This window comes from Rhipicephalus microplus, unplaced genomic scaffold (assembly GCF_043290135.1).
Source record: "Rhipicephalus microplus isolate Deutch F79 unplaced genomic scaffold, USDA_Rmic scaffold_15, whole genome shotgun sequence".
Classification (NCBI taxonomy): Eukaryota; Metazoa; Arthropoda; class Arachnida; order Ixodida; family Ixodidae; genus Rhipicephalus; species Rhipicephalus microplus.
Window position 1 is genome coordinate 19,049,023 of NW_027464588.1, and position 27,461 is coordinate 19,076,483.

Sequence of the window (27,461 nt, forward strand, 5' to 3'; positions counted from 1 at the left end):
TAATGCGACAGTATGCGCGGCCATCCGGGACTATATTGATGAAACCTAATAGGTTGACTAATTAACCAGTTTTATTATCCTAACAGGTCCACATAATTATATACGTATAAAATTATATTATTGCTCTATTCTAAGAATAAATTCGTTTATGTAAAAATTTGCAGACATTACACTAAGCAACACACTTTCATAGGCTATCGGTAATCTTTCTGTTAAACCTCCATTATTCAAAATCTGAACAGTAAATTTTGAAACCACTCGATTCTTGGCAAATCCCCACAAGTGGGTATGCGCCACTTACAATAGGAGAACAACAACAACAACAAAAACCAGGCAATGGTAGAGCGTATATCAAATGACAATAAGGAGTTAGCAGGGGAGTGCGAGATAACTATACTAGGTGATATGAATGCGCCCATAGAAGATATAGATGGGTATACTAACCCAACAGGCAAATTGATCATGGCTATGTGTAAAAGGCATGATTTGTTCATTTTCAACAGTACCGGGAAGTGTGAAGGGTAAATAACGCGGGAAGTAGGGAGGCTGCAGTCGACGATAGATTACGTACTGATGTCACATAGGATGTATGATATGCTCAGGGGAATGTACATAGGTGAAGGTGCTCCAGAAGTCTGGGTAGTTATCTCAAACGTATCAAACTAAGTTTAAGAAGAGCAGTGAAAGTGGGAAGGAGGTAAGATGAGCAACTACAGGAAAATTGTTATTCAGAAAGGCAAACAGATATAGCTACTAAACAAATTGAGAAAGTAGTCACTGACGATAATAAATCAGTGTGGACATGCACGAATCTAATTTTACTGTTTCAGCTAGAGCTAGCAAAGACACGTGACAAGTCACCCCGGAAAACAAGACACAAATCCAAAAGTTGGTGGGATGAGGAAGTTCAGAGAGCCAATGCAAAACCTCAGGAAGCCTCTAGGAAACACAGACATGCTAAGCAGTGGGGTGGACTGGTATATGATCTTCAAAGAAAATGGGAAATCTTTCGAAGCTTTAGAATGGATGCATCCCTTAGGATCAATGAAAAGATTAGAAGACAGGGAGCTCAGTAGCTCGCAGAAGTACATAAAAAAAGATAGAAAGGCAGCTGCGAAGTTTTGGAGCCATCTAAACTTCCTAAGAAATGAGACGAGCCTAGAGCAGAGGTTTATAAATACAGCTCAAAATGCTAGGCTAGAAGGGGACGAAGCTATTGAATATATTAGAACAAGAGTGACAGAAAAATTTCAAACCAAGAAGTGCTATAGGCACCACAATAGACCAGGATAAATCGAGTGGCGCAATGGCTCCATTTTCACAATGAGAGTGGGAAAGGACTGAGAAGAGGGTTCCTAGTAGTACAACAACAGGCCCGGATGGCATTCATATTATGCTGATAAAGACATTAGGTGCGAAGTCTAAGCAGGCTTTGAGAGAGGCAGTGAGCAAAAAAATGGTGAAGTGGTGAAGTCCCCGATGCATGGAAATTTAGCAGGATGAGCATGATCTATAAAGAAAAGGGGGACAAAGCTGACATAAACAACTGCCGTCCTATAACAGTGACATCAGTGGTCTACAAGCTGGCAATGCAGATTATAAAGGAAAGGCTGCAGGCATGGATAGAGGATGAGGGGTGCTGGGGGAACTGCAGATCGGGTTTCGGAAACACAGGAGGTTGGAAGACAATCTGTCCTCACTGACGCAGTGCATCGAAATAGTAGAAAAGGAACACAGGCTCTTGTGGCTAGCATTTTTGGATAACAAGGAAGCGTACTATAGCGTGCTTCAAGAGGAACTGTGGGGAATACTGGACACACTACGGGTGAAAGATGTAGCCACTTATTTTATAAAGAATATCTATAAAGGTAACAAGGTAATTATAAAGTGGGCAAAACAGGTATTCAAGCCTGCAGAGGTAAAATTGTGGCTTAGGCAGGGGTGTCCCCTGTCACCCTTGTTATTCATGATGTACCTACAAGGATTAGAGGCCAAATTAGAGAGAAGTGGACTGGGCTTTAACCTCCCTTTCGTCAAACAAGGAAAACTCATTGAACAGGCACTACTAGCATTGATGTACGAAGATGATATAGTGCTAATGGCCGACAACAAGAAAGATTTGCAGAGATTGGTGGACATCTGCGGTAATGAGAGAGGTAGGTTAGATTTCATATTCATTAGGGAAAAATCAGCTTACATGATATTTAGTTACAAGAAGGTAGTGAGCTTAGAATACAGGAGGTCACGCTAGAGATTACAGGTAAATGGAAATATCTGGGCGTATGGATAAGGAATGAGGCCGAGTACCTAAGGGAACATGAAATATACGTGACGACTAAAAGTAAGAGGAATGCAGCGGTAATGAAAACAGGGAACTGTGGAATTACAATTGGTATGATGTTGTGAGAGGAATATGGAAAGGGGTCATGGTTCCTTCTCGGACGTTCGGCAATGTTCGCGTGTTAAAAAAGTGTGTTCCATTTAGAAGCGAGTTAGTTGTACTGAAGCGCTCAGGATACTTCGACAATAAGGTGCTATGCGCTTGACGTACCAGAAGACATCAGAAACACATTCAATAATTCTTGCCTTAATAGCACATTCACTGCCCTAACGATGATCGACGATCATTTAGACTTTCAGTAAATGAGTGATTATTTTCCAACAGGTGCTGGTAAAGTAATTCATCTCATAAATCACTTAGTGTCAGAAAACGCAATACAATAATGCTAATAGATTATTTCGTTGTCTTTGGGACATTTATTATCGTGTTAAAAATATTATCGTCAAGAAGAGAATATTTCCGAATGGCGTGAAAAATTAACTTCAGTACTCTAAATATTTTTTTCCACTGCATACATCTTGAAGCGGTGCTTACTAGCTTCACTTTAACGTTTGAACGCATTGAAAAGCGTTTAGTAAGCACAATGTTTTTTCTTTGATTTTCTAGCTCAAAAGAATGGTTTCCTACGTGCAATGATCCACGTTCTTTCACTGATGGCCGAAATGAAATAAAACCTTGAAAGATTCCGCTTTCTGTGTTAGCTCACGGGCAGCAATCAAAAGAAAGCATTTTTTTCTTAATCAAGTCATTATGATCGCAAAAAATGTACAGCATGTATCCCTACATCTAGGAAAGAGCATTTAGGATCCCAACAGACAAAATGATCTATGCACTCAATCGCCTTTATGTAATACTAAATTCGAGTGATATCTTTGCGTACGCCAATACGGCAAGCATCCTTGGCTTCTATCTATCTATCTATCTATCTATCTTTCTATCTATCTATCTATCTATCTATCTATCTATCCATCCGCCTACATTTGGGTGCTGCGGTGAGCGCCCCATTACCTTGGGTTAAGCCAAAAGTTGCATGTGGGGGTAGGAGGGTTTCACAAATACGACTCGCTGGTCATGAACAATATTAGGCTACTATGCTATCGCGAAGTTGTCAAACACTGCTCGCTGGACAATGACACACACCCACGGGCGTGTACATGCCACAGGTGATTGACACTTCATATCTACCTAGGAGCGGCAAGAACACACATGAATAGTTTTGACGGGTGAGCTTCAAGAAAAAGCTGGCATTGGCTTCGTTGGAGCGGTGAATGTAAAGAAATAATGTCAGGCTCCCAGCAGTTATGCAACCCCAGTATTTTGCTTGTCAAAATGTATTCTTCTACAGAGCCACGCCAGGTCTCGCAGATGCTATCCAGAGAGATCGTAATCTTCGAGAAGCGTGAATTTGGAATGCAGGGATGGCTACCTATATTTTTACCAATACATATGTACTCCAACGTTACAGCCCTCACATGGCGTTAAGTTCAGCTGTAGTTAAACGCAATGCACCAAAAGTGATTGAGAGTTTAAATGAACCAAATTGTGGCACGAACAGACAATAGGTTTACTTCGAGAGCGTTTAGAAAATTCAGTGCACCTTCACGAAGTGAATGGAAACTTATGGGTGAAGGAATAGGTCCCAAAATTCATGATGTCTTTGTTGAAGACCCCGACTAGTAAAAAGGACGAACAGATAGACGGACCGATGGACAGGCAGACTTAAGCACGGGTGCATGGACGGTAGGACACTCGAATGAAGAGACCAACAGATGGGCCGACGGACAGATGGATGGATGGACGAAGAGAGGGGGTGGTCATCTGTTGCACTGTCATGTGGACAATTACACACAAAGTCGTGTGTTTACACATATGTTCTCGTTTCGTGTGTGTGTGTGTGTGTGTGTGTGTGTTTGTGTGTGTGTGTGGCCCTGAGGAGCTTCGCCCCTAGAAGCTGGAACCAGCAGCAAGGGCGGAACGTGTGCACAGAATGATTATCATTGTCTCCATGGGGACCCAGCCCCACATTCTGCGTTGCAACCAAGTATTCTACAACAAAGCGATGCTACGTCTCGGAACTGGCTTTCTGGTAGACCGCATCAGCTTTCCGCTTGTCATCATTTTTGTTCAGGTTCACCTCTTGCCGATGGCGCATACCCATGGTGGGGGATTGGCCGAGAATTGAGTGTTTTTATAAAATATTATGCAGTTTAAGAATAATCTAGTATATATAATAGAAAGATTTTCAATGACCTAGAAAACTGGCGCTTAGTCTAGTGCATATAATTATTTAGGCAAAAAAATTCTCTTGAATGAGAGCAATACTCTGATTTTTATACGTTTATAGTCTGGTAGACACGTCAGAATAATATTCTAGAATAATTAGTCAACTTACTAGTTTCATCATTATATTCCCGGACAGCCGCGCATACTGCCGCACTGTAGAACTCGAAAATAGATGCTCTAAAAGAGAAAATGGCATGCACAAAAAATCCATACCAATACCACGTAAAAGTATTTCTAAAAGGGGTTTTTTTAGTGTGTTAAACCACATACAGGTCAAAAAATTGCCCGCAGCTTCCCTCGGGGGAACACTGAGGAGGATGCGGAGCATATAGTTGGTTAACGGGGTGTTAAAGTGCGACTTACTTGGGTCGATGGCTAAATTGGTTAACGTGGTTGTGAAATGGGGTGTTAAATTGCGACTTACTTGGGTCGATGGCTAAATTGGTTAACGTGGTTGTAGAAGGGGGTGTTAAATGAGTAAACACGTACACACGTATGCGAAAGGGCCGCGTTGGTCGAAGGGACGTCGATCATTGTGTTTGTAAATTCGTTAGAATTCATTTCACCGCGACCTTGGACGTCGACGCGCCATGCAAACCAACCGACGAGCGGCAACTGAGCGAGCAAGCGCCGACCTTGAGTATATATACAGCGCGACGGCGCATGCACTGTCAGTTGTTGAATGTTATCGAAGCGCGACGGCGCATGCGCGTCCACTGGAGAATCAGGAGAATTGTAGAATGTTCTCGAAGGGGAGAAGCGCGCGCGGCACAGATGGTGGGTGACGGTGCATGCGCGCGTCAGCTGTCGAATGTTCGAGAAGGGGAAGCGCAACGGCGCATGCGCGCGTGTCAGCTGCCGATGTTCTCGAAGCGCGACGGCGCATGCGCGTGCGTCAGCTGCTGATGTTCTCGAAGCGTGACGGCGCATGCGCGCTACATTATACAGCTAGCAAATGTTCGTGAAGAGGAGAAGCGCACGCGGTGTGTAGAGGAGGAAGGTTGCACAGATGGTGGAGGAGTGAAGCGCGCGCGGTGTGTAGAGGAGGAAGGAATGCACAGATGGCGGAAGAAGGAGGAGGAAGCTTGCGGACGGCGTCGCACTACAAGCCTCGAGTATTAGATGCTCCGCATCTAAAAGAAATGATCTATTGTTTCTACTTAACCACAGAACGTGCACAGTGACGAAGGTGCCCGAGCGGACCTGTGTTTGTAGAAACTTAGATTTGGTATCCCGCAACGCAGCCTTGTTACTTCTTGTTTAGAAGTTTGGCAAAAAGCTCTTCGCCAGGGATGTAATAAATGGCAATATTCAGTAAAGTTTGTCAGTGCTGTATCTCTGAAGACTTCCATTAGTGCACGTCTGCGGAATGGAGCAACTTTAATGTCGATGTTTTAAAACATAACCAAACCTGGTTCACACAAAACGGGAAGACGTTCGCTACATAGACAGAGCCTCCCAAGATCTCGTGCCCACGGCGAGAAATGAAGGTGCCGATGACCACTTTGTCATAACAGACATGAACAAGTCTAAGCAACTGAAATATATGTCATACTTCAGTGTACATAGGCCTCTTATTGGCGCATTAATGAATGAATAAAGGAACAACTGTACTTCCGCTGATGGTGCTGACACTTCACTGTGATTTGGTCCAAATTAAGGAGGTGTCAACAGCCCACTGGACGTGTATTCTTGATCCATTGGCACAGGAACGACGCAGATGCGTGGCAGATGTACGCTCGTTGGCGATGTGTGCCACGTAACCAACATCGCGTGCTTAGGGAACACTTCAACATACCACAGTTCATGGTGGCGGTACAAGTCGAGCGTGTATAGCTAACGCTCTTCCATAAGCATCCTTCTCATAACGCCGATTTTCTAAGTAAGTGGGATCTGCCAAACATTCGAATAACGAACGAAGGGCAGGACTCTTGTCCCCCTTGTGCTTTTTGAGTTCTTGCCCATGCTTATACCTTGCATTATGCATAAAAAAGAAATGTAAACTAAATGAAGAGGATATTTTTTTCTTAAAATCTCGACTCACAGCTCTTCTGTTGTAATTTCATATATTTGCTGGAGTCTATTTTTAAACACTTAGGGTACTCTATCTTTTGAGCCGTTGTACGTTACGTGGTGGTATACGCGACAGCAACGTTGCAAAACCTAGTAGAGATAACGAGTATGCAACGAAGTCGCTCTGTAAAAGATGTGTGAGTTAACCCATACCGAGTACCGTTTCATGAAAAGTAAACTACATGAAAAAAAACAAGTACAGAGAGACAGAAAAAAGAAAGGACACCAGGGAAGGATAGGGAAGCAAGGACAAAGAGGTAATTTCTGGAGTACAAAAAATTATTTGCTGAGTCGAGGTTCAAACCCGCGCATGCACCATAAGTAGGTGAGCGTCTCAATCATTTTTCTACCCAGGCTTCTTGTTCTTTATTTCTTCGTTTATAAATGGACATCAGACACGATGGTAGAGCAGAAGTTATCCTTGCATACGCGGGGAGATCGGGCTACCTCCGTGCACGTTTGCATATGTGGTGTGCGGCGCGTGTACATACACGCAGTGGCGCTTTGTTGCCTGCGGACTCAGACGATTGTCGGCGAGTAGAGTGTGTGGATCGCAGTTGATTGATAATATTTACGCTCCTCTCTACTGAATCGGTACACGCAACCTATGCAAGGTTACTATTGCCAGCGAGCAAAGCACATTTTGCCTTTCAAAAGGATGTTCGCACTGGGTGACTCTCGGCGCTCTTTCGCACTAAATCACGCTTTGCCTGTGTTGTTTGTTTGTGTTTAGTTTGTGTTCCGCCTGCTGCACTCTGCTGTAGTAGGACGGAACTACGTACTTACCTCTTTCTCATCTGCATACAACGAAAAAGAAAAAAAGATAGTAGAAAGCACGCATATCTGTGCGATGTGTTCAGAACCATTATTTGCACTTATACACAAATGATAATTTTTCCTCATTTTGTACACCATCATATGTGATACAGTCGATTAGTCTGTCCAGGAAAGATTAATGGCTGACAGTGTTTTGTGCCCTACTGCTTTTACCACGTATACGCACGCGTTCATGCACCACTCGATATAAAAACCTCCTAAGTATTCAGCAAAAAGCTTTCATCGATGCATAATTCCTGCATGATAGTGCTACATCAAAAGTGTTCTTATATTTATGAGACAAGTCCTTTTTTTCAAAAAAAAATCACTACTGCCTTCCGTCGGCCGATAATAACGCTCAAAACAATGTAAAGAAACATGAGTTTTTCAGCGATATTTTGCAATAGTAAATGTAAGTAATGCCGTTTCAATTAAGTTTGAATGTTTGGGCTCTTTAAAGCATTCGTAAGTGTAAGCACACGGTTGCTTATGGTAACTTCGTTTTAAGAACAGTGAAAGTACAGAAGGGTCCCAGTTTTTGTGATTGTAATATTTCTGTGTAGGGGCACCATGGACATATAGGCTCATCCAAGGCACCTCGCATATTCGATAAACTACAGTGCTGTAGTTGTGCACCTGCAAAGAGCATGCAAAAGTGAAGCCTGGAGCTTCGTTTTTCTTAAGAAGCAAGACCCTAAAACACTGCATGCACACGCCACTTATTAGTACAAATGTTTGAGAGGATGTCAGGAGCATTTTGAGATGTCCTTGAAGTGGAAAGTGGCACCTATTCTGAAATAACTTCAGTAAATGGACGGCACGACGACAATCAACAGCATTGTGGAAAGTTGCACTCGCTGATCTAATTACAATGCATTAGTAAGAAACCTGGAGCCTTCCAGGGTTCCGGAGCCTTCCACTTGAGCCTTCCGGAGGATTCCACTGCGGCGTCTCTCCTAATCATATGGTGGTTTTGTGACGTTCGAGCCCACATATCAATCATCGATCTATGTATTAGCAGCCGAGGAAGGCCATACTATTTCGTACGTACTGTAAATCATACAATCAAGCAGTTACACTCGCACTAACATGACCGGGCAAATCACCCTTTGAGAATGCATACCGTACGCCCACATGGAAACACGACATGGCTAGCAGATGACGCATGGAGCAATTTAAACTTCTTCTTGTTGTTGTTGTTGTTGTTGTTGTTGTTTTCCTTTGCTCATCACTCGTACCCAATGGAGGAGATTGGCCGATTGTAAGGTGAATTCGCCCAATACTTTCCGCATTGCTTCATTCCTGGAAACGCTAGTTATATAGTTATGATTTCAAGTGCCAATTGCGAATTTGAAAAATATGTAGTGAGCCCCCTATTTAGCAATAAAATCGTTTAGTCGCAGTGATGTATTCCTGAATGGTGAATAAAACATCCCCTTGGCTGTACCCGAATGTAGAGGCTCCAAAAGAAAAAAAAGAGCAGGTTCTGATAATTTCAAGCCCAGTTCTTGAAGAGGTGATCCTAGTGCAATTTTTCTGAATAAATGAAAACGGCGATAACTGCGCGCTTCAGACAGTTGCCGCCAGGTGGTGACTCCACACGGTCTCACGGTCAATAGTGGAGCACGGCGAACGTGTAGGAAAGAAAAGTGACAATAAGGATGAGAGGAGAAGGCAAAGACGGGTACAGAAGAAAAAAATAGAGAGTTAGGGTGCGAAAACGAGTAGAAGCGCAAATATTTTAAATAATAAAAAGCTATGAAGACAAAGATAGAAGTCGAGAGTCTGACGGTCAGAAAAAAAAACGTGAGGAAAAATGAGGAAGAAAGAAAAAACAAATAGAAGAAATAGCTCAAAAGTTAGAAGACAAGTGTCTGAGAAGCAAAAAGAGAGCAATATAAATGATTGAAAGGAGAGCCAAAAAAGCAAAAACAGAGAAGGATTGATGAGTGAAAAAAATACAGAGACAAAGAAAAAAATGCAGTGAGAAAGGTTTTTTTTTGCAATTTTATCTCTAAAGTAATATTTCAGATTGTTTTTAGTTTTATTTAGATGTCCTGCCACCAGGTTCTTGGCCTATTCCCCTTTGTCGGTGATTGCCATTCATCTCAGATCAGCAGCATCATCATCAAACCTTACAAGCAGATAAACACACAAAAGAGATCCAAAGAAAAGAGAGAAAGCATAATCACATTTCGTAGAGCAATGTAAGTATAGTTTGCCGTGTGGCGCACAAAAGCTATAACATTCATGAATCCACACCTCGTCTCTCGATTGTCTAGTTCAACTTAACCTTGTCCGAACGGAACGTTTCCTTCGAATTGTACACAGTGGGATGAAATAACAGCGGCGGGTAAATTATGTGGTCTCAAACTGAATAAACAGACATATTGAATTTGCTGCTCCAATCTACGACCAGTTCACCACCTCTGCTGTAAACCAGTGTTGCCCCACTCTGTCTAAGATGAGCAATTTTTTTTCGGCAGAAGAAGAGCACGTGCTGTGATGGATGCACTAAAACGTGAAGAAGAAATCACGATAAAGACACGCGTTACACGAGGAAGCAGACGCAGAAGAAGAAGACTGCGTCCGCGCCAGCACCTGTGTTCCGTTCCCGCATCGTCACAAGGAGCGTTCTAGTCCAGAAGAGGCTCAGCCATTGCTTGAAAAAGGTCATTATCTTTTGCCTTACTGCAACTCAGGTCCTGGGCATTAGGGGCTGAACAATGGTCATTTTTTGCCGGATCAGAGACACCGTATTATCCTTCCTGCAAGTCTCTCGAAGCAGGCACTTTTTATGCTATGTTCATACCATAAGGCAGTCTAAAGAGGCGAGGAAATATGATCTGTAACGTTTACAATTTCACAAGTAATTAAATATCACTCGAAATCTCATTTAACTTTGATCCCCCTTATGAACCATGCTACAGGACAGCACTTCCCGGTCTGTAGTTTTAAACGCACGACTACGCTGACACATGCTGTACTCTCCGCTTGGTAGTGGTACCATGGACAAGTAAACTCAACCGAGTAAACCTAACCGAGGTAACGGTCAGGCTTTGCGTGCTTACGTTGTCCGCTTTCACGATTCAAAACTGGGTACAAATGGTAATAAGCTCACACATTTGAACTCTTCCCAGGAAATGCACTGTTCGCCACAACTGCAAATGCCGTCATCGAAATCTTACTCTACACAGCAAATTCGCGTGGCCTTAGATATGGTGCTGGTAGTAATTTTTCACAATATATCCACGTGGCATTTGGGAACCACTACCGGTAAACACATGTTTCTCGCTTGCTCATAACTAGCTTAGGAAAAGTAAGCGCGCACCTACGATGTTCAGTGGTCAAAGGATGGCCTTGTTGAGTCCTACAATTTTGTTGTTCACTTGTGCTACGGGACGTGACGCTTCTACATTACGTAAATGAAAGCCTATGCCCCCCTCTTCGTCGTAATTCGACAATTGTGAATTGGACTTTTTTTAAATGTCGTTAAACATTACTTTAAGAGGTTTTAGTTCTGGAGAAGTCCTACCAAAATGCCAGAGGGCAGCACAGCTAATGAAGACGGTGGATTGTGTGACTGATATTCGGCAATAATAACTGGCAGATATGGCCTTGCATGTAAATTATAATTTATTGATTCCCAAGAAGTGTGTGTCTGTGTGTATCGTATGTATATGTATGTGTTAAGTGTGTGTGTTTTTTAGTGTGTGCGCATGTGTGGGTATGTGTGGCCCTGGGTACGCGCGTGCGTGTGTGAGGGTAGAAGAAAACGAATGTCGCTCGTGAAATTTCTGTTCAACCTCCTTTCAATGATTTAGAATGTGGCACTTACTATTGTACTAATGTCTGAGTTACAGTCTTTTGCTATAAAACTGCACTCTCCATAAATTGACACGCTTACGCCAGTAAGTCTTTATTCGATCAAACTTGCCAGGATCACGAGAAGTAGGTAAAAGGGGGGTAAGCTAATCTTGAGCAATTACGCTCAATTTAATGTATTTTCTTTGTACCAACAACATAAATATACTGTTCACCATTACATTGGCAAATCACGTAGGCGAAAGAGAAAATTTTTATCACAATGAAGTGGAATAACACAGCATCATTGTTATCGCGCGTTCCTTGAGAGAGATTTTTATATCTCTCTGTCTTCCCGTATACACGGCGCTTGAGGATCACAATGAACTGCTCATTCATGAAAAAAATCTACATCACAAACATCGCTTTTCCGATACTTACACCCTACGAAACATTTTGCTATCGAATAACCACGCTCTTTTATTGTGGACGCAGTTCCTGACCACCGGGAATCAAGGACGAGTGAACGCATCCTACGCTATAGCTTCGTGAATAATCACCACTGTGTGTTTTCGAAAGTGTGCGTCTTAGAATACTGCATGAAGTTACACATTCAGTATAACAATTCAGTCCCAACTGCGGAGAGCAGATGATGACCTCTTTTTTGACAGCGCTCATAAGAAAGGAAAACCTCGTGGCACTTTTTGATATATTGAGCAGGAAAACAGCATGAACTGAAAGAAAATGACAGGCCACTCCTTCAAAAAAGAACACAAAGCCAAGCATGTGCACTGAAACTTTTCACATGGTGTTACCACGACAGATCAACCAAAAGCGAATTTCTATAGCCTTTCCCTTTCTATTCATGTTGTTTTTCAGCTCATACATAATACTGTTTTTTTATCAAGCCGCTTAGCCCACCACTATATTGCACCTTGAGGCCTCGTTGTTTCTGTCACGCGGTTGAAAACAGATACATTGCCTGAGACGCTCGCTACTGCTGATATTGACACTTTAGCGAGAGTTTACTAAACTGGTGGCGGTACGTCGGCGTTTAGGCTTCACAGCGTTTGACCATACTATAAGTGAAAGAAAATGCAGCGCTAGCAACGCGAACTAAAAACAAAACACGAGATGGCAAAGCAGATGGCATAGTTAGCGGTGGTATGTCATCTCGTGTGTTACTTTGCGCCTGCATTTCAAATCGTTTCTGATGTACAACCGCAAGACCCAATGGACCTTTTTCATAATTCGCAAGTGCGCTTCCTCTGAACTGCTTTTCTTTTCAATGAGTAATGGTGGTGCCTGTCGTGCTTCATGCGGAGGCGTGGTCCTAGGTTCTAGTCATGGGCATGCGTAGCGCTCGTAGTCAGGGAGGTGGAGGTCGATTGCTGCGCACACCACCCTATCTATAAGGTAAATATTGGGGGACAATTTTACGATCTCCCTCTTGTGTGGCTAGCAGAGTGCCCCTCTTCCGAGTCAATGTAAGGAACAGAACTTGCGCCCCCTCTTAAGTGACTAGGAGTCGCCGCCATCCCTTCTGCCCCCTTCGTGCGCACGCCTGAGTCCTAGTTGAATGTGCTCGTTCTTGTCTATTATGAGTGCCATATTTGAGAGGCGACTCCACATTTTCTCCATTATTGCGTACGCGAGACCCGCTTAAACAAGCTATCCGGACAGAATGACAAGCCACCTCTATTTGCTCAAGCCACATAGCAGGAAAGCAAACTTTACAATTTTGAAAAGGGTCTATTTTAGGCACAGTTCGGAATGTCTTAATATTTTTAGCACATCGCCTACGCGCTCCTACCCGCAAGCAACTAAACCAAGTCTTACGCTATTTAGAACTTAGTCCAATGATGTCTCCACAAAGCGGCAGATTGCGTAAAATGAAGGCAGCACATTAAAGTTTTTGCAATGCTTACGCAGTGTAGCTCGATGCGGCCATCCACCATGGTACCCTCGGAGGAAGGCCGTCAGGACCCTCGCAACGACGACGTAAGCTTGTCGTTGCCTGTTCGCGAGATTGGCCAGGCGTCGTTCATGCTTTCACCAACGCCGGATCCTTGTCCGTCCGAGACCGGTGCACACCTCTCGATTGACGCCTGCGTTGGCACTGCCCTTATCGGCCATGCAAGTGTGCCACGCACGGCTATTGGGAGCGCCAGTCGTGATGAACGAACGATGAACGCTCAGCTGATCTCGACGGCGCTTCAGGTGTTCGTGCCCTTTATCCTGGCTGGCTTCGGCTCCACCTTGGCTGGCATCCTGCTCGACGTGGTCACGGTAAAAATGGCTGGAGTGTAACAGCGAACTACTGAGTCACTCAAAATAAGAGCTTCATAAACAACTTTGATAAACGCTGTGAAATATAAAATGCATTGTTGTAACAAGGGAGACACTCACAAATGAAGAAAGAAAAAAAACAGACAGAAACAAGTAGGCGCAATCTCTCAATTGTGAATATTTCGTGAGGCAGCAATCGGAGCCGCTTCATGAAAAAAAAGGAAGAAAACGAGAGTACAAATAAAAGTAGAATATGTGAGAAAACATGGCTGATCTCTCTAATTGGGAATCAGTATATCAAGAATGAGAAACGTGTCATAACAGAAGGAGTTTACAGTTTATTTTCTTTTGTTCGTGCACAAAGGAGAACGAATATATGCTACAGAAACAAATTATACTCTCACGCAAAGAACGGCAAGCAGTTCGAAACTTGCAGCGGGACACTCAAGGAGAAAGCACGCATGAAAGTAGCATACACAGGACGCGCGCAGAGTAACAACTGTCGTAGATCGCATTCTTACTTATTCGTGTGTGAGCAGCTTTGGATAAACTCAATTCGAGTAGCTAGCGAAGCACCCTTCGTGCTCTCCTTAATTACTGTAACTTAAAAGCAATCTAGCCGTGGAAGTGCAAGAGGTACATAGCGCCTTAATCGCGAGATTAGTGGGTGTGCATGAACGACCTCGTTTTGTGAAGACGCGCGCGCATCTTCAGACACAGGACGACGACCTTTACCGCGTGCCCAATGCACGTCTTTCGGGCCATTTCGCTATAAATGTGAACGCGCTGAACGGCCTCTAATGTATATGAAAAGCTGGGCAACGTACACTCCATGGTCTAGTGGTTTTTTTCCGCCAAATATGGCATGGGAGGTTGTATGTTCGAAACCCGGGGAGAAGTTTGCCATTGGTTAGGATATATTTTGTGCGACATCAGTGACGGAAATAGGTCAGCGGAGTTGTGGTGCACCTCGGCAAAAACACATTTGTGGTAAAACCGATAAATCTAGAGATCCTATCGTGGGCGGGGGTAGGGTTGCCCATTTAGTGTGATAGTGAATTTTCATCACACTCGCCCCCCCTCCCTCTTCGTTGGCAAAATCCAAACGACAACGTGCTTTACATTGGGTTAAGGAATTGGAAATTATGCGGAGACTTCCTTCACCCAAGGGCTAGCCTGAGTTGAAGACGGGAAGTAGACAGTTCCTGAAATGCAAAGTCAGGTGTCTTCAGCTGCTAATAATTTAAAATACCAGTGTATTCGTAATTGAACAAACGTATGAGGCAGACTCTACAAACACCCTTTTAAGTGATTAAAAGAATGTCGCGTCTCTGTGTCTTTCCTGTACGCACTCGTATGATGCTATATATGCAAATATTGACTTGAGGCACTACATCATTTTTAGATTCGTTCACAAATTTGTTGCAGTTTCATCATAACATTCGAGCAGTACTCAGCTTTCAGATGGCTGGCGGTGAAACCCGATGTGTTGCTTAGATATCACACATTGCCAGCGTCATAGCATTTTCCACAGAAGAAACTGCTAAAAAATAAGGCCTTATTACATGCTTGACGTGCCTTCACTGCGGGATTAGCGCAAAAGAGCGTACCAAAGCTTTATTTCATAAAAACGAGAGCATCCTGTATTTACGACACTAGACATTCCATTGAGTTCATGTGCATGCACTGGTCCTGTGCGTGTCGCTTTTAACAATTCCTTCAAGTATTTCGGCAAAAAAAGTAACGTGTAAGATATTTCCCATCGCAATCCTAATCACATACCCTGAATTGATTAATCGCATAATGTCAAGCTTCGAAACCTTCAAATTGTTAAATTGTTCCCCATCGCGCCCTTTAAAACTGCACTGCACGACCTGTGGTAATAATGTAGAATATAAACTGTTGTATTGCGTAGCTCCAGTATCCTTCATTCGCAGTAATTGTATTACCTCGTATTTCAATGTGAATGGTTCTAGTTGCGACTTATGAATTTAGTACGAAAATCGCAGCGAACTTTGTGCCTCTTTTAGCACGACCAAACAGATTGTCGTTATTGTTTTTGACGGCCACGTATTTGATATATACAAAGTGGCTGACCAAAAGCAACCACCTTCTAAAAATAGGCGGACTTATTGGGTTGAGTAGCTATCCAATTTAAACCATCATTAGGTCTTTGTAAATGGAGTTCCGTCGAATTGAACGGATAAAACTATTTGCATTGTTTTAAAAGTTCTATTTAAAGCTTTGTATTGATGTATGGTACAACTGAAGAATTGAGAAGAATTGAGAGAAAAAAATGTCCAGACTTTTATTGGTGTTGGGGGACACCGCATTCTGTTTTGCGACTACACCTTGTTTGAGCCTGCTCTATATGTTCTCATTTTAACAATGCAGGAGTGGCCGGTGTATGTGATAGTGCACCACATATTCGTGGTCATTCCACCCTTGCTGGGACTCAACGGCAACCTGGAGCAGACCCTGGTTGCGAGGCTTAGCACCCATGTGCGTATTCAGTGTGCCACTCTTCGACCCACATTATACCGAACTAATCCACGTCCTCGCTTGTCTATTCCACTTGCTCTATTCGAATGTACGTTTTCATGCGTGCCTGTCAGACTGTAGCTTTCTGTTGCTCTGTAGAGTGTCATGTTTTAGTTTTAATCACACCCTCACCTAAATTACAAAACTTATTGATTTTTGATGGCGTCTTCCATAGCATAAGCTCCTTTTGATGTTTGCAACTCATAAAACAACGAACCCATTGTTTCTTGTTTAGGCACACTTTTAAGACGCCTAACTGAAGTATCTGATTCACCCTAATACTCGCAGTTTCATGGACTTTAAGTCTTCTCTATAAGCGTGTTCCCCGCTTCACTACTGTTATTTCGCACAATTTTCAGAAGATGTGAAGAGGAATCGTCGATAATATGGTATCCTTAAGCTACTTAAGCACAGTTACTAGACAAAATGCAGTCATCATTTGAACCAGTGTGTCCTAAAAGAGAAGCAAAGTTCACTAATTCAGGTGTGCTTGTTAAGGTAATAAAAATGTAAAATCCTTCAGCGCTCTGTAAATAGGCACAAAATAAAGGTGACGCTTTGAAAGTCATTGAAATTTGATGCTACAATTGCCACTTACCATAACTTTAGTCACTTTTTATCGCAAAAACAATGCAATAGACACAGATTCGTCTACACAACTTGGCATGCATACTGGAACTTTTGCTTGTAAAGTTAAAGGGACACTCAAGTATATTGACTATTTCCGCCAGAAAGAAAGCTCAATGCATGACAGGATCTAAAACGACAAGTTAATCAACGACAGTGCGCTACTTACCGTGTAGTTAGGGTAAATCCACAAGAACACAAGCGCCGCAGTCAGACATTCTTAAAATAATCCCGATTACATCGAATGAACCACGTAAAGTTATTCCATATTAATTTGTTTAACTGCACTAAATAAAGAACCTTCCGTGCATCAAAATACGCAATAAAGTGCTGCTTTTTGTATCTGTTTGAATAATGGAAAAAAGAACCGGCAGACGTAACTATGGAGAATGGCGCGAGTGGTTCAAAAATGCAATTTTCACGTGGTTACACTGCACAGATGGTGCCATATAGCGGGGCACGGTTGAACCAAAAAACGTCTACAATCTTGGAGCCGATGGCGGGAAGTTGATCTATGGCCGTATTTTCTGCTGTGGCTCCCACTGCTTTCGATCTGCTGCTAGAAAGCCGGGCAACATCGTGCATTGCAACAATGACGGGAGTTGGTCGAACTGTCCACGTTTTGAGGCGAGTAACTTAAAGTGCGCTAACCTGTTGCGGACCACTAAAACGTGATTTTATTTCAAAATAGGCCTTTCCTTGGCACAAAAGGAACACACGAGGTTTATGGACCAATATTTATACAGTCAACGTCGACCTAATAGTTGCCTTTAGTATCTCTTTAGAGGACATTGAAGTCTTGGCCCGCTAAGTTAAAGCGTTGTGCCAAAGCAAACTTCCAATCGCTAGGAAAGAAAATACGCAGTCATAACTTAGTTATGAACTTTTTCAAGGGAGGTCTTGAATCCATGCAATATGACATAGTACATACCCAACAAAAACTGATGACGGTGGAGCCCTTATATCAATTTCTGACGTACAAGTTACACGTGCGGCCTCCGTCAGATTGAGAATGAATTAAGCATAATCCTAATATATTTCATACTTCAGTGATGCATATACCCCTCCACCTCCACGCCCTCACATTTTTTCCCTTTGAAGAAGCCAATTCGGAATGGCGGCCTCCTTATCGCCACCACGCCCGCTTTCAAAGTTGCCCTCTACTACTTTTTGCTTGTTTTGAAGGAGAAGGTATGAAGCACGCATACAGAAGCACTGAAGAAAGTAGTGCAGAATTGAGGACAACATGTCGAAATGACGGCTCTAGCGCATACTGAATGCAGGAATTTTCCTTAACCATGCTTAATATTACATAGCATAGCAAGAAGGTGTGAAGGGAAGTTAGAGTGAGAAGAAGTCTTGTGAGGATGACAGAGGAATTGAGGAGGCGACAGGGTGAAACATGGCGCAGTCTTATAAGGTTCACTTTAACAAAGAGCTAGAGCTTGCGCCCAGGCGTATGAGAAATAAATGTGTAGCTTTGCTGCAGAAAGGGTCATCCGGACACAAAAGTAAGTCGTCCTGGCAGCGTGGTCTTGCAACACGTCAGCGAATTCCAGTCCGAGCACATCTTGATAACGCTGCCCCAACATCCTTACACTGTCCCTGTAGATGCGCCAGACTTTTTCATGCAATAACGTTAGAAAGGTTGTTTTGCAGAAATGCCGGCGTCGGCATCGGGGCCGGCATACTTTGTTGGGAGCAAAACATTATGATCTTGTCCTTGATTGACACAAGAGTCAATGAAATGAATTAACAATAAACATGTCCGGGACCAAGTGAGGATTGAATCCCAGCCAATTTCTTTTCAAGCAAGTATTCTGCCATACAGCCACGTCGATGCTTCGAAATGCAGCTAAAATTACTTCCTCTACTTGGGAATGCAGTCAAAACAACTTTCATGCTTTAAAAACACAAGAGCGTTTTATACAGGCTTCATAATATAACCTGGCATAGCGCTGTGAAAATCGCGTGGTTCAGGAGTACATTGACACTGGGTCACCCGGTAATCATAATGACGTCGTGGTTTGAAGCCGGCCACAGATGACAAAAATCACGGACGTTAAGGCATGTATCCCCTTGCTACCATGTAGTGGGTGCATAGAAAGCTAAAAACAGATACTTAGTTCGCGTAAATGTTTCTGAATGAAAGTGTGCTACCCTCTACAGAGAGTACAGTTATATGCAAAAACTTCATTGACACAAGCTACTTTCAGCTTTATCGCTTACTTTGAAGTAATCCATGATTTCAACATTTCGGGTTATATGACACATAAAACATTTTCATCGAGGTTTTTGAAATACGCAATTTAAGGACAGGACATTGCTCTCGCGTTACAGTTTGAACCCATTATAACCGAACGTACTTTTCAAAGTGCACTCCAATTTTCGGGAATAGAAAATACTGAATATAATATTCTGAACTTGTTCACTAAAATTTAGAATGCGGAACGTCCCAGCAAGCTAATTGTAAATGGTATATTCATTCGGTTCTGCTCTTTTTTGTTTTATAAGTCGTTAAGCTTTATAAAAGTATAACGAATCTTAGAACTAATAAAATTTTTCAACCTTTAGAAAAACGAGAACCCGTCAAACCCACGTAGTCACTGCTGCTTTACCGAAATTAATTTCAGTTTTCCCATTTATATATTTCGAAAACGAATTTCTTGTGCTTCACCAAGAACAAAATACTCCTTCCAACGCGCGAGATGCACATAGAGTGCATAGGTTTGCTTTGAGGTATAATAAATTGTGGGTGTATTTTGTAATCCACATTAGGACTTCGTGGGAGCACACACGGCCTGTTGTGCATTGCCTCAGAGACTAAACTATAGCTTTTTAGGGGTGCGGTATTGGGGGAAGGTAGGCTTTTTTTGCTTATATGAGGCTCACGAGACTGCACCAGTTGTCGTGCGTTGGTGGTGCCTTGGCGCCGCCTTCAGGGCCAGCCACGGTAGTATTCAGTCGTAAACACTTTTGTGTGGAATTGAAGGTGGCGGTAATTCAAGCTCAAGACAAAGAGCGTGTACGAATACGGGCGTAGGACTGAAGATGTACTGAGATGGCTCAAAGGGCCCCGCCACACTTTTACTACAGCCTTATTTAGCACTGAAACGCGTGTAGCCGTGATTACTGAAACAAATGCAACAAGACTGATGAAAATTGGTGCACAGAAAGTGAAATTATGAGTCCTCAAAGTTCAATACTTTAGCAGACGGCAACGAGAAACGTTCTCTTTCAAATGTTACTCGCCTGATGACGTCAAAGACCACTTCCAATCACAGCGCGCGTCTCATAAGGACATCCTGAAAATGTCATCTCTTGGTGGCTTTCACGCAATACCTCTTGGTCGCTTTTTTTAGGGCGTGATGGCGTGCTTAATACAAACCACATGCGTCGAGTAGCAGATGTTCCCATGTAAGATACACACATGCGCTTTCGGAGAGGTCAGGTTTCAGTTTGCATGCAAGGTGCCTTCTATTCGGCAACGCGGGCGTTCACAGCCTGTTGCATTTTTGGCTCGCTAAAAACTCGGTGCAAGTTTCCACTTTTAGTTGCCGGTGTGCCATAGCATCGTTTGCAGGTTAAGTGTTGTGTTCGTTGTTCTGAAAACACACCATTTCAAAAGAGGAATGGTTTCATTCTGAGAAAGTATAAAAAAAGATTTTTGCTGTTTTAGCATTCACACGTAGGCCTAGCTACCACCATATGAATATGGCCTGCTATATCTCGCATCAAGCTAATCAAAATAGTACGGTGTTTGTCGTCACGCCACATGACATGACGTCACTTCTTATAATACAAATAGCCGCAGTGTGTCGCGGTATCCTGAAAAAGGATAGTTTATTCCATGAAATAAATTACAACTGCGTCTATTTTGACGTTGTCGTGTGTGCAGTGATAGTAGTGGGTTCCACAGCACCAGAATAACTAATGATAAATACGTGTTCAAATAGTGTCACAGGCCCCCTTTGAGGCTCTTTTATTGTAGAGTATATCCTATACTTAAAATATTTCAACCTTGTTTCCGAATGTAATATACTACAAGGCATATTTTATTTATCTCGCTGGCAAACTTGGGCAACCTGAACCGGGTTCGCGAACAACTACCCATGATATTTGCAAACATCGCCCTCTTGCAGGTAACGTACCTATTTTTGCTCATTTAATTACTGCTACAATCTTGGAAAGCTTTTGCTAGTGAACTGTAAGGTGAATATATTTCACATGAATAATTAAGTGGTCATAATTGAGATTACTAATTAGGGTGAATAAATATATGAACAAACCAACCCAATAAATAGTTTTACCATTTCGTTCTGCAATGCAATGTTCATTGTTTTCACTTAAAACCACTACTTTTGCTAGATTTCGTTTCGTGTAAGTGGGTATTCCGTGTAGCATTTCTATCCATCATTCCAGTCTGTGGTTATAAAATTCCTGCCTGTGCGATATCTTGAAAAAGGCCTGCATGATGATAACTTCTTGTGATAACTTGTCTGGTGTACAAAACAAATGAGTAATTATCTGTGGTCTGTTATGCCAGCACTGACAATAATGTAGTTCACGTGTATCTAAACTATAAACGCTAAAAACATGGTTTCGACTATAGAATCAAAAAAAGTATTTCTTGTTAAGTAATTCAAGTAGGAATACACAGGGGACATGGATGAGGTAGTTTCGTTGGAAGTACTACAGGTTGACGAATGTGGAAGCTGCTCCTGTAGATGCAGAGCTCTCATCATTTTGTGGAAACAGAAAACAAGTGTGGCAGTGGCACAGGTTGTAGGGGCAAACTTTTCCATTGTAATCATCAAAAATTCAACTCTAAGCACGCTAACACTGATTTGCTCACTTAATTGGTCACAATCTGCGGACGCACTTGTTTCAACTATATGCAGAAACACCATTTTTACTACCGTTTGTCTTGTCGCGTTGTTCTAACTGGATAATTTAAAAGCATTAAAAATATGTATAACAGTATTATAAATATTCAATATATAGGTCTAAGTCGCATTCCTTTATATTTACTACGCGGGTCTCAGTAAAACTTTGCAGCAATTTTTTTCTACAAAAAGATCAACAAAGAGTTCCATTCGGGAGCACGATAGAATTGACAAATATGCACACAGGCCACACTCGAGTAGAATCATCACTTTAGGAGATACATGCAAAAAAAAGTTATTTTTCAAAGTCGCATGAACTTGTAAAACGTACGTTGGTGGGTATAAGTTCATAGGTTGATTGTGGTTTGGCAATTCATAAAGGCTTCAGTGTGCCGTTGAGACAAAAAAGGCTAAATTAAAGAAGGACAAATATAGCTCGATAGTTTTAGTTAGAGCTTGCTAAGGTACGAGTCAAATCAGCCGGGAAAAGCAGACACAAGACCAAGAGCTGGCGGAATGATGAAGGTAATGGATTCATAGTAAGACGTCAGGAAGCTTCCAGGGAACACAGGTATGCTAACCAGAGGGCTGAACAGGAAGATGATGTGAAAATAAAATGGGATAACTTTTCGAGCTCCAGAAGGAAGCACCCAATTTGATCAGTGAAAATGTAAGATGGGGGCCCAAAGAATGGCGGAAGTAAACAGGAAGGTTAGCAAGGCAGCTGCAAACTTTTAGAACCATTTCAATTCTCTGAGTAATAAGACAAGCATAAAACAGAGATTTATAACTACAGTTAAAGGGTTCCGACTAGAAGGGGATGAGGCAATGGAATTTATGATAACAATTATGACAGAAAATTTTAAACACTAAGACAGCGCTGCATGCACCGTACCAGATGAGGATGGACCAATTAGCTGAGTGGCTCCCCTGGGACAACGAGAGTGGTAAAGGGCAGAAAAAAAGAGTTCCTAATAGCACATAAACAGGCCCCGACGGCATCCGACTCATAGATAATAAAGAAACTAGGACCCAACTCTAAGCAAACAATAAGAGAGGCAGTGAGCAAAGCAATAATAGATGGTGCAGCCCCTGATGGGTGGAAGCTAAGCAGAATGAGCATGATCTATAAAGTAAAGGGGGCTAAAGCCGATATATACTACTACCGTCTCATAACAGTGAAAACAGTAGTATACAGGCTGGTGATGTAGATAGTAAAGAAAAGTTTACAGCCATGGGTGGACAACGACGAGGTGCTTAAGAACTACAAAATGGGTTTTGCAAACGAAGAAGGTTAGAGGACAAACTGTTTTCATTGATGCATTGTAATAAAATAGCGGAAAAAGAACATATGCCCCTGTGGCGGACTTTTCTAGATATCAAGAGAGCTTACAATAGTGTGATTCAAGAAGACTTGTGGAGAATACTGGACACACTAGATGTGGAAGATGGAATACCTAATCTTCTAAAGGACATATTTAAAACTATCAAAGTAGTTATCAAATGGGAAGAACAGGTATCTAAACCTATTCAGACACGACGCGGACTTGGACCGGGATATCCCTTGTCACCTTTGTTATTTATGCTGTATCTCCAGAGACTAAAAGCCAAGTTAGAGGAGAGTCGACTCGGATACAGCCTCTTTTTTGCCAAGCAAGGGAAACACATTGAACAGTCATTACCAGCATTGATCTATGCAGATGATATAGTAATAATAACCGACAACAAGTGATATCTGCAGAGATTGATAGACATCTCTGATAATGAGGGAGATATATAAATTGGAAGTTCTGCAGGGAAAATATTGCAATCATTTTTATTGATAAGAAAAGCAGTGATCATAAGATACAAGAAGTGACGCAAGAAATAGTGCGTAATAACGAATACTTGGGCGTATGAATAAAAAACGGCGCTAGGTACCTAAGAGAGCACGAAAGATACGCAATAGCTAAGAACACGAGGAATGTAGCTGTAATGAAAAATAGGGCACTGGGGAACTACAATAGGTATGACGTTGCGAGAGGAATTTAGAAAGGTGTCATGGTCTCGCGTTTGATGGTCGGCATTGCGGTCTTGTGCATGAAACCAGAAGTTCAAGCGAGATTGGAAAATAAACAAAGTGGCATTGGTAGACTTGCTTTGGAAGCATACGGGAATAACCCAAAACAGAGGGTACATGGAGACATGGGATGGACATTGTTTGAATGCAGGAAAGCTAGCAGCAAAGATAGAATTTGAGGAGCGATTGAGAAAAACGGCAGGGGAGCGTTGGGTTAGGAAAGATTTCAGTTACTTGTACATGAAGAAAGTTGATACTAAATGAAGGAAACTAACTCAAAATTATCAAGCAAGTATTTAGACAACAGCAGAATACAACGGTTAAAAAAAAGGTGAAGGAAACAGAGAAGAGACATGTGAAAGATGGGATTGCTTACGAAATTATCACTGAAGACCTACCGAACTTTTAAGAAGGAAACTGCAAAGGAAAAGATGTACGATAATTCTCGAGGTATTTCTCTGCTCTGCGAGGCTAGAACCAGACAATTTCGGACCAAGACGTACCGATTATATATGAAGGCACATACACGGTATATATTGCGTGTGAAGAGCAGGAGGAAACGGCTGAACATTTGATAATGTTTTGTAGAGGACTTCGCCGTATAGCCGAAGATACTGGCACCGATTTTTTAAAAGCATTGGGGTTTAGCGACAGTGAAGGCAAAATAATCTTTAAACGGGTAGAAATAACCAGGAGGAGGCTAAGTGATTGGTGGCTACAATCGAGGCGCGAGTGAAACTCAATCCTTAAACACACAGTGGTAGTACTTAGCTTTATGGCTAGGTGGCTTGAGCCACCGCCTGATCTAATTGGTACAGCCGGATACAACCACTCATCCAGCCACTCGTCGGCGTCGTTCATAGCATCCAGCTATTTCAAAGAGATCTTACACGCCCACCGACTTCATCTGGCTTTAACTCCGCGTTCCCCATGAACGCTCACCCCTCGAACAATCGCCGCATACCGAAAGTAACAGGTGACGCGCGTTGCGTTTCTCTGTCGCCGGGCCAGGCATTGTTCTGTAAGTGGTGTTTATAGGTGACCTTAGCGCGAGTTTCTCGTCCAATCAGTCACACTTTACCGGCTGTCACATTTTATTTTCTTGTTGTGCTCTCCCCCTTAACTACTTGAACTACCACAAGCATCTGGTACCACAAGGGTTTCTTTATTCCTTAATTATGGGTGCCAGTCGTGGGGACGGAGATGTATGACTAAGCGACAACGTGGATACATCCATGTTAACTAATAGACATTGTGCAAGCCCTCTTACCTCAATGTACTATTAACTCTAAACTAGTTCCCTAATGATGCATATTACTTTCGTGTTTTACTGACTCCTATCGCTGAGGGATCAGCGATGTTTTAGGAGCGAAGCTTCTTATTTCGTGGGTTGCGCGTCCGTGATGTATGTAATAGTAGTAGGTAGCCACCTCTCGTTTAGTCTTTGGAATGTCCGCTGGATGGTGGTGCTTTTATACGATGAATATATGAAAAGACGCGAGATGGCGGTACTTGAAGCGTTCATTTGATGGATGAACCGACGAACGGATGAAGAGATACAGGTTCACAGACGGACACACGGATGCACTGACGCACGCAAGCACGGACGCTCATATGGGCGGATGGACGCATAGAAGAACGCATGGACAGACGCACGGACAGGACGGACAGACGCAGAGACGGACACGCGGACGTAGGAATGAATGGACGGACGTACGCATGGATGGTTTCAAGGCTGGACGCGTGGACGGTCGCACGGACGGACGGAAGCAGGAACAAACAAATGGATGGGAGCGCGAATGAACTGACGAACGTTTCGCCCCAATCATCATCATTCATTCTGTGGATGTGCTCTGATTTTTTAGGTGTGAATACACTTTATAAGCGACCCCAAACTATCAACCACCGTCGGCGGCGTCCGCAATCTTCTCTCAATCTTTAAAAGAAAGAGGACTTGGCGGGCCGCAGCGCGACGCTCTACCGAATAAGCCACGAACGCGACGCTGACATTGGTGTCAGTAACACGCCTTATACCCCCTCCCCCTCCGCTCGCTCCTCCGCTCTCCTCGCTCACAGCAGCTGCGCGCGCACCCCTCTCTCTCGCGCGCCCGCCTTCTCTCTCAGTCTCCCGTCGAGAGCGGGTCATGCGATGGATGTCCTGGAGGCAACGCTATTATCAACAACGATTGCAGTACAACCGAATGCCAGCACTGCACCCGTCGTTGGAGGTGACGGTACCGCGGTGGTTTCGCCGACGTTGGAAGACAAAATGGCACTGCGAAGGGCTCGTGAGACCGAACGTAAGCGGGCGAAGCGTGCAGCGGATGCCGAACTGCGTGCTCGCGAAGCCGAGTGCAAGTGGGCGAAGCGTGCAGCGGATGCCGAACTGCGCGCTCGCGAGGCCGAGGACAAGCGGGCGAACCGTGCAGAGGATGCTGAACTTCGCGCTCGCGAGGCCTAGGACAAGCGGGCGAAGCGTGCAGCGGATGGTGAACTGCGCGCTCGCGAGGCCGAGATGAGGCGTCAGCATCGAGCCGCGAACGCGGCCCAAGAAGCGGAACGCCAACGCAAGCGTCAGGCGGAGATGGGCGATGAAGGCCGGCGTCAAGACGCCGCTCGCAATCGCCAACGGCGAGTGGACGTTCCCGAAGCCGTTCTAGCCAGTGAATTTGCCGCGCGGGAGAGGGTGCGAGCCCTGGACTTTGCTCGTCTGGACGCGTCGTGAAGTGTAAATAAATAATACTTCGTATATAATGTATCTGTGTACAAATGCTTCATGACAAACAACACTTAAATTCATTTTTTACACTTTATTCATCATCATCAGTAATAAAACTCCCAAGCATTTCCACGAGGGTGAACATGGTCAAGTGCGAATGCAAGGGGTGATGCTATGGGGGGGAGTAAAGTTAAAATCCGTTGGCATTCGCCAGTGAGTTAACGTAAACTCCCCCGTGTCATCAAATTGCGATTCCCAGGAACCATTACACCATAAATGCACCATAGTGTGATTAATAAATATAATAGGGCGAAATAATGAATACCCTTCATAGCATCACCCCGTGCATTTGCACTTAACCATGTTCACCTTCGGGGAAATGCTTGGGAGTTTTTTTAAAAAACACGGCAAGACAATTGTTACGCATTGTAGTATGTCTGTCTGTCTGTCTGTCTGTCTGTCTGTCTGTCTGTCTGTCTGTCTGTCTGTCTGTCTGTCTGTCTGTCTGTCTGTCTGTCTGTTGGTCGGTCGGTCGGTCGGTCGGTCGGTCGGTCGGTCGGTCGGTCGGTCAGTCGGTCGGTCGGTCGATCGATCGCTCGGTCGGTCGGTCGGTCAGTCGGTCGGTGACAGATTGCACCCACTTGCACTCGACCCACTTGCACTCCACTTGCACTCGGCCCACTTGCACTCGGTCTCGCGAGCACGCAGTTCGGCATCCGCTGCACGCTTCGCCCGCTTACGTTCGGTCTCACGAGCCCTTCGCAGTGCCGCCTTGTCTTCCAACGTCGGTGAAACCACCGCGGTACCGTAACCTCCAACGACGGGTGCAGTGCTGGCATTCGGTTGTACTGCATTCGTTGTTGATGGTAGCGTTGCCTCCGGGACATCCATCGCATGACCCGCTCTCGACGGGAGACTGAGAGAGAAGGCGGGCGCGCGAGAGAGAGGTGTGCGCGCGCAGCTTCAGCGAGCGAGGAGAGCGGAGGAGCGAGCGAAGGGGGAGGGGGTATAAGGCGCGTTACT

At 43.6% G+C, this 27,461-nt stretch overlaps 1 protein-coding gene across 1 annotated transcript in view; it reads left to right on the forward strand.

The window, feature by feature from the left end:
- Positions 1–13,273: 13,273 nt before the first annotated feature.
- The window catches only part of LOC142784608 (solute carrier family 41 member 1-like), a 39,551-nt gene continuing 25,363 nt past the window's right edge, over positions 13,274–27,461 (forward strand). The window contains exons 1-2 of the mRNA XM_075883031.1: positions 13,274–13,606; positions 16,001–16,108. Of these exons, the coding sequence (XP_075739146.1) occupies positions 13,274–13,606; positions 16,001–16,108 (441 nt within the window). The remainder of the gene's footprint in view (positions 13,607–16,000; positions 16,109–27,461) is intronic.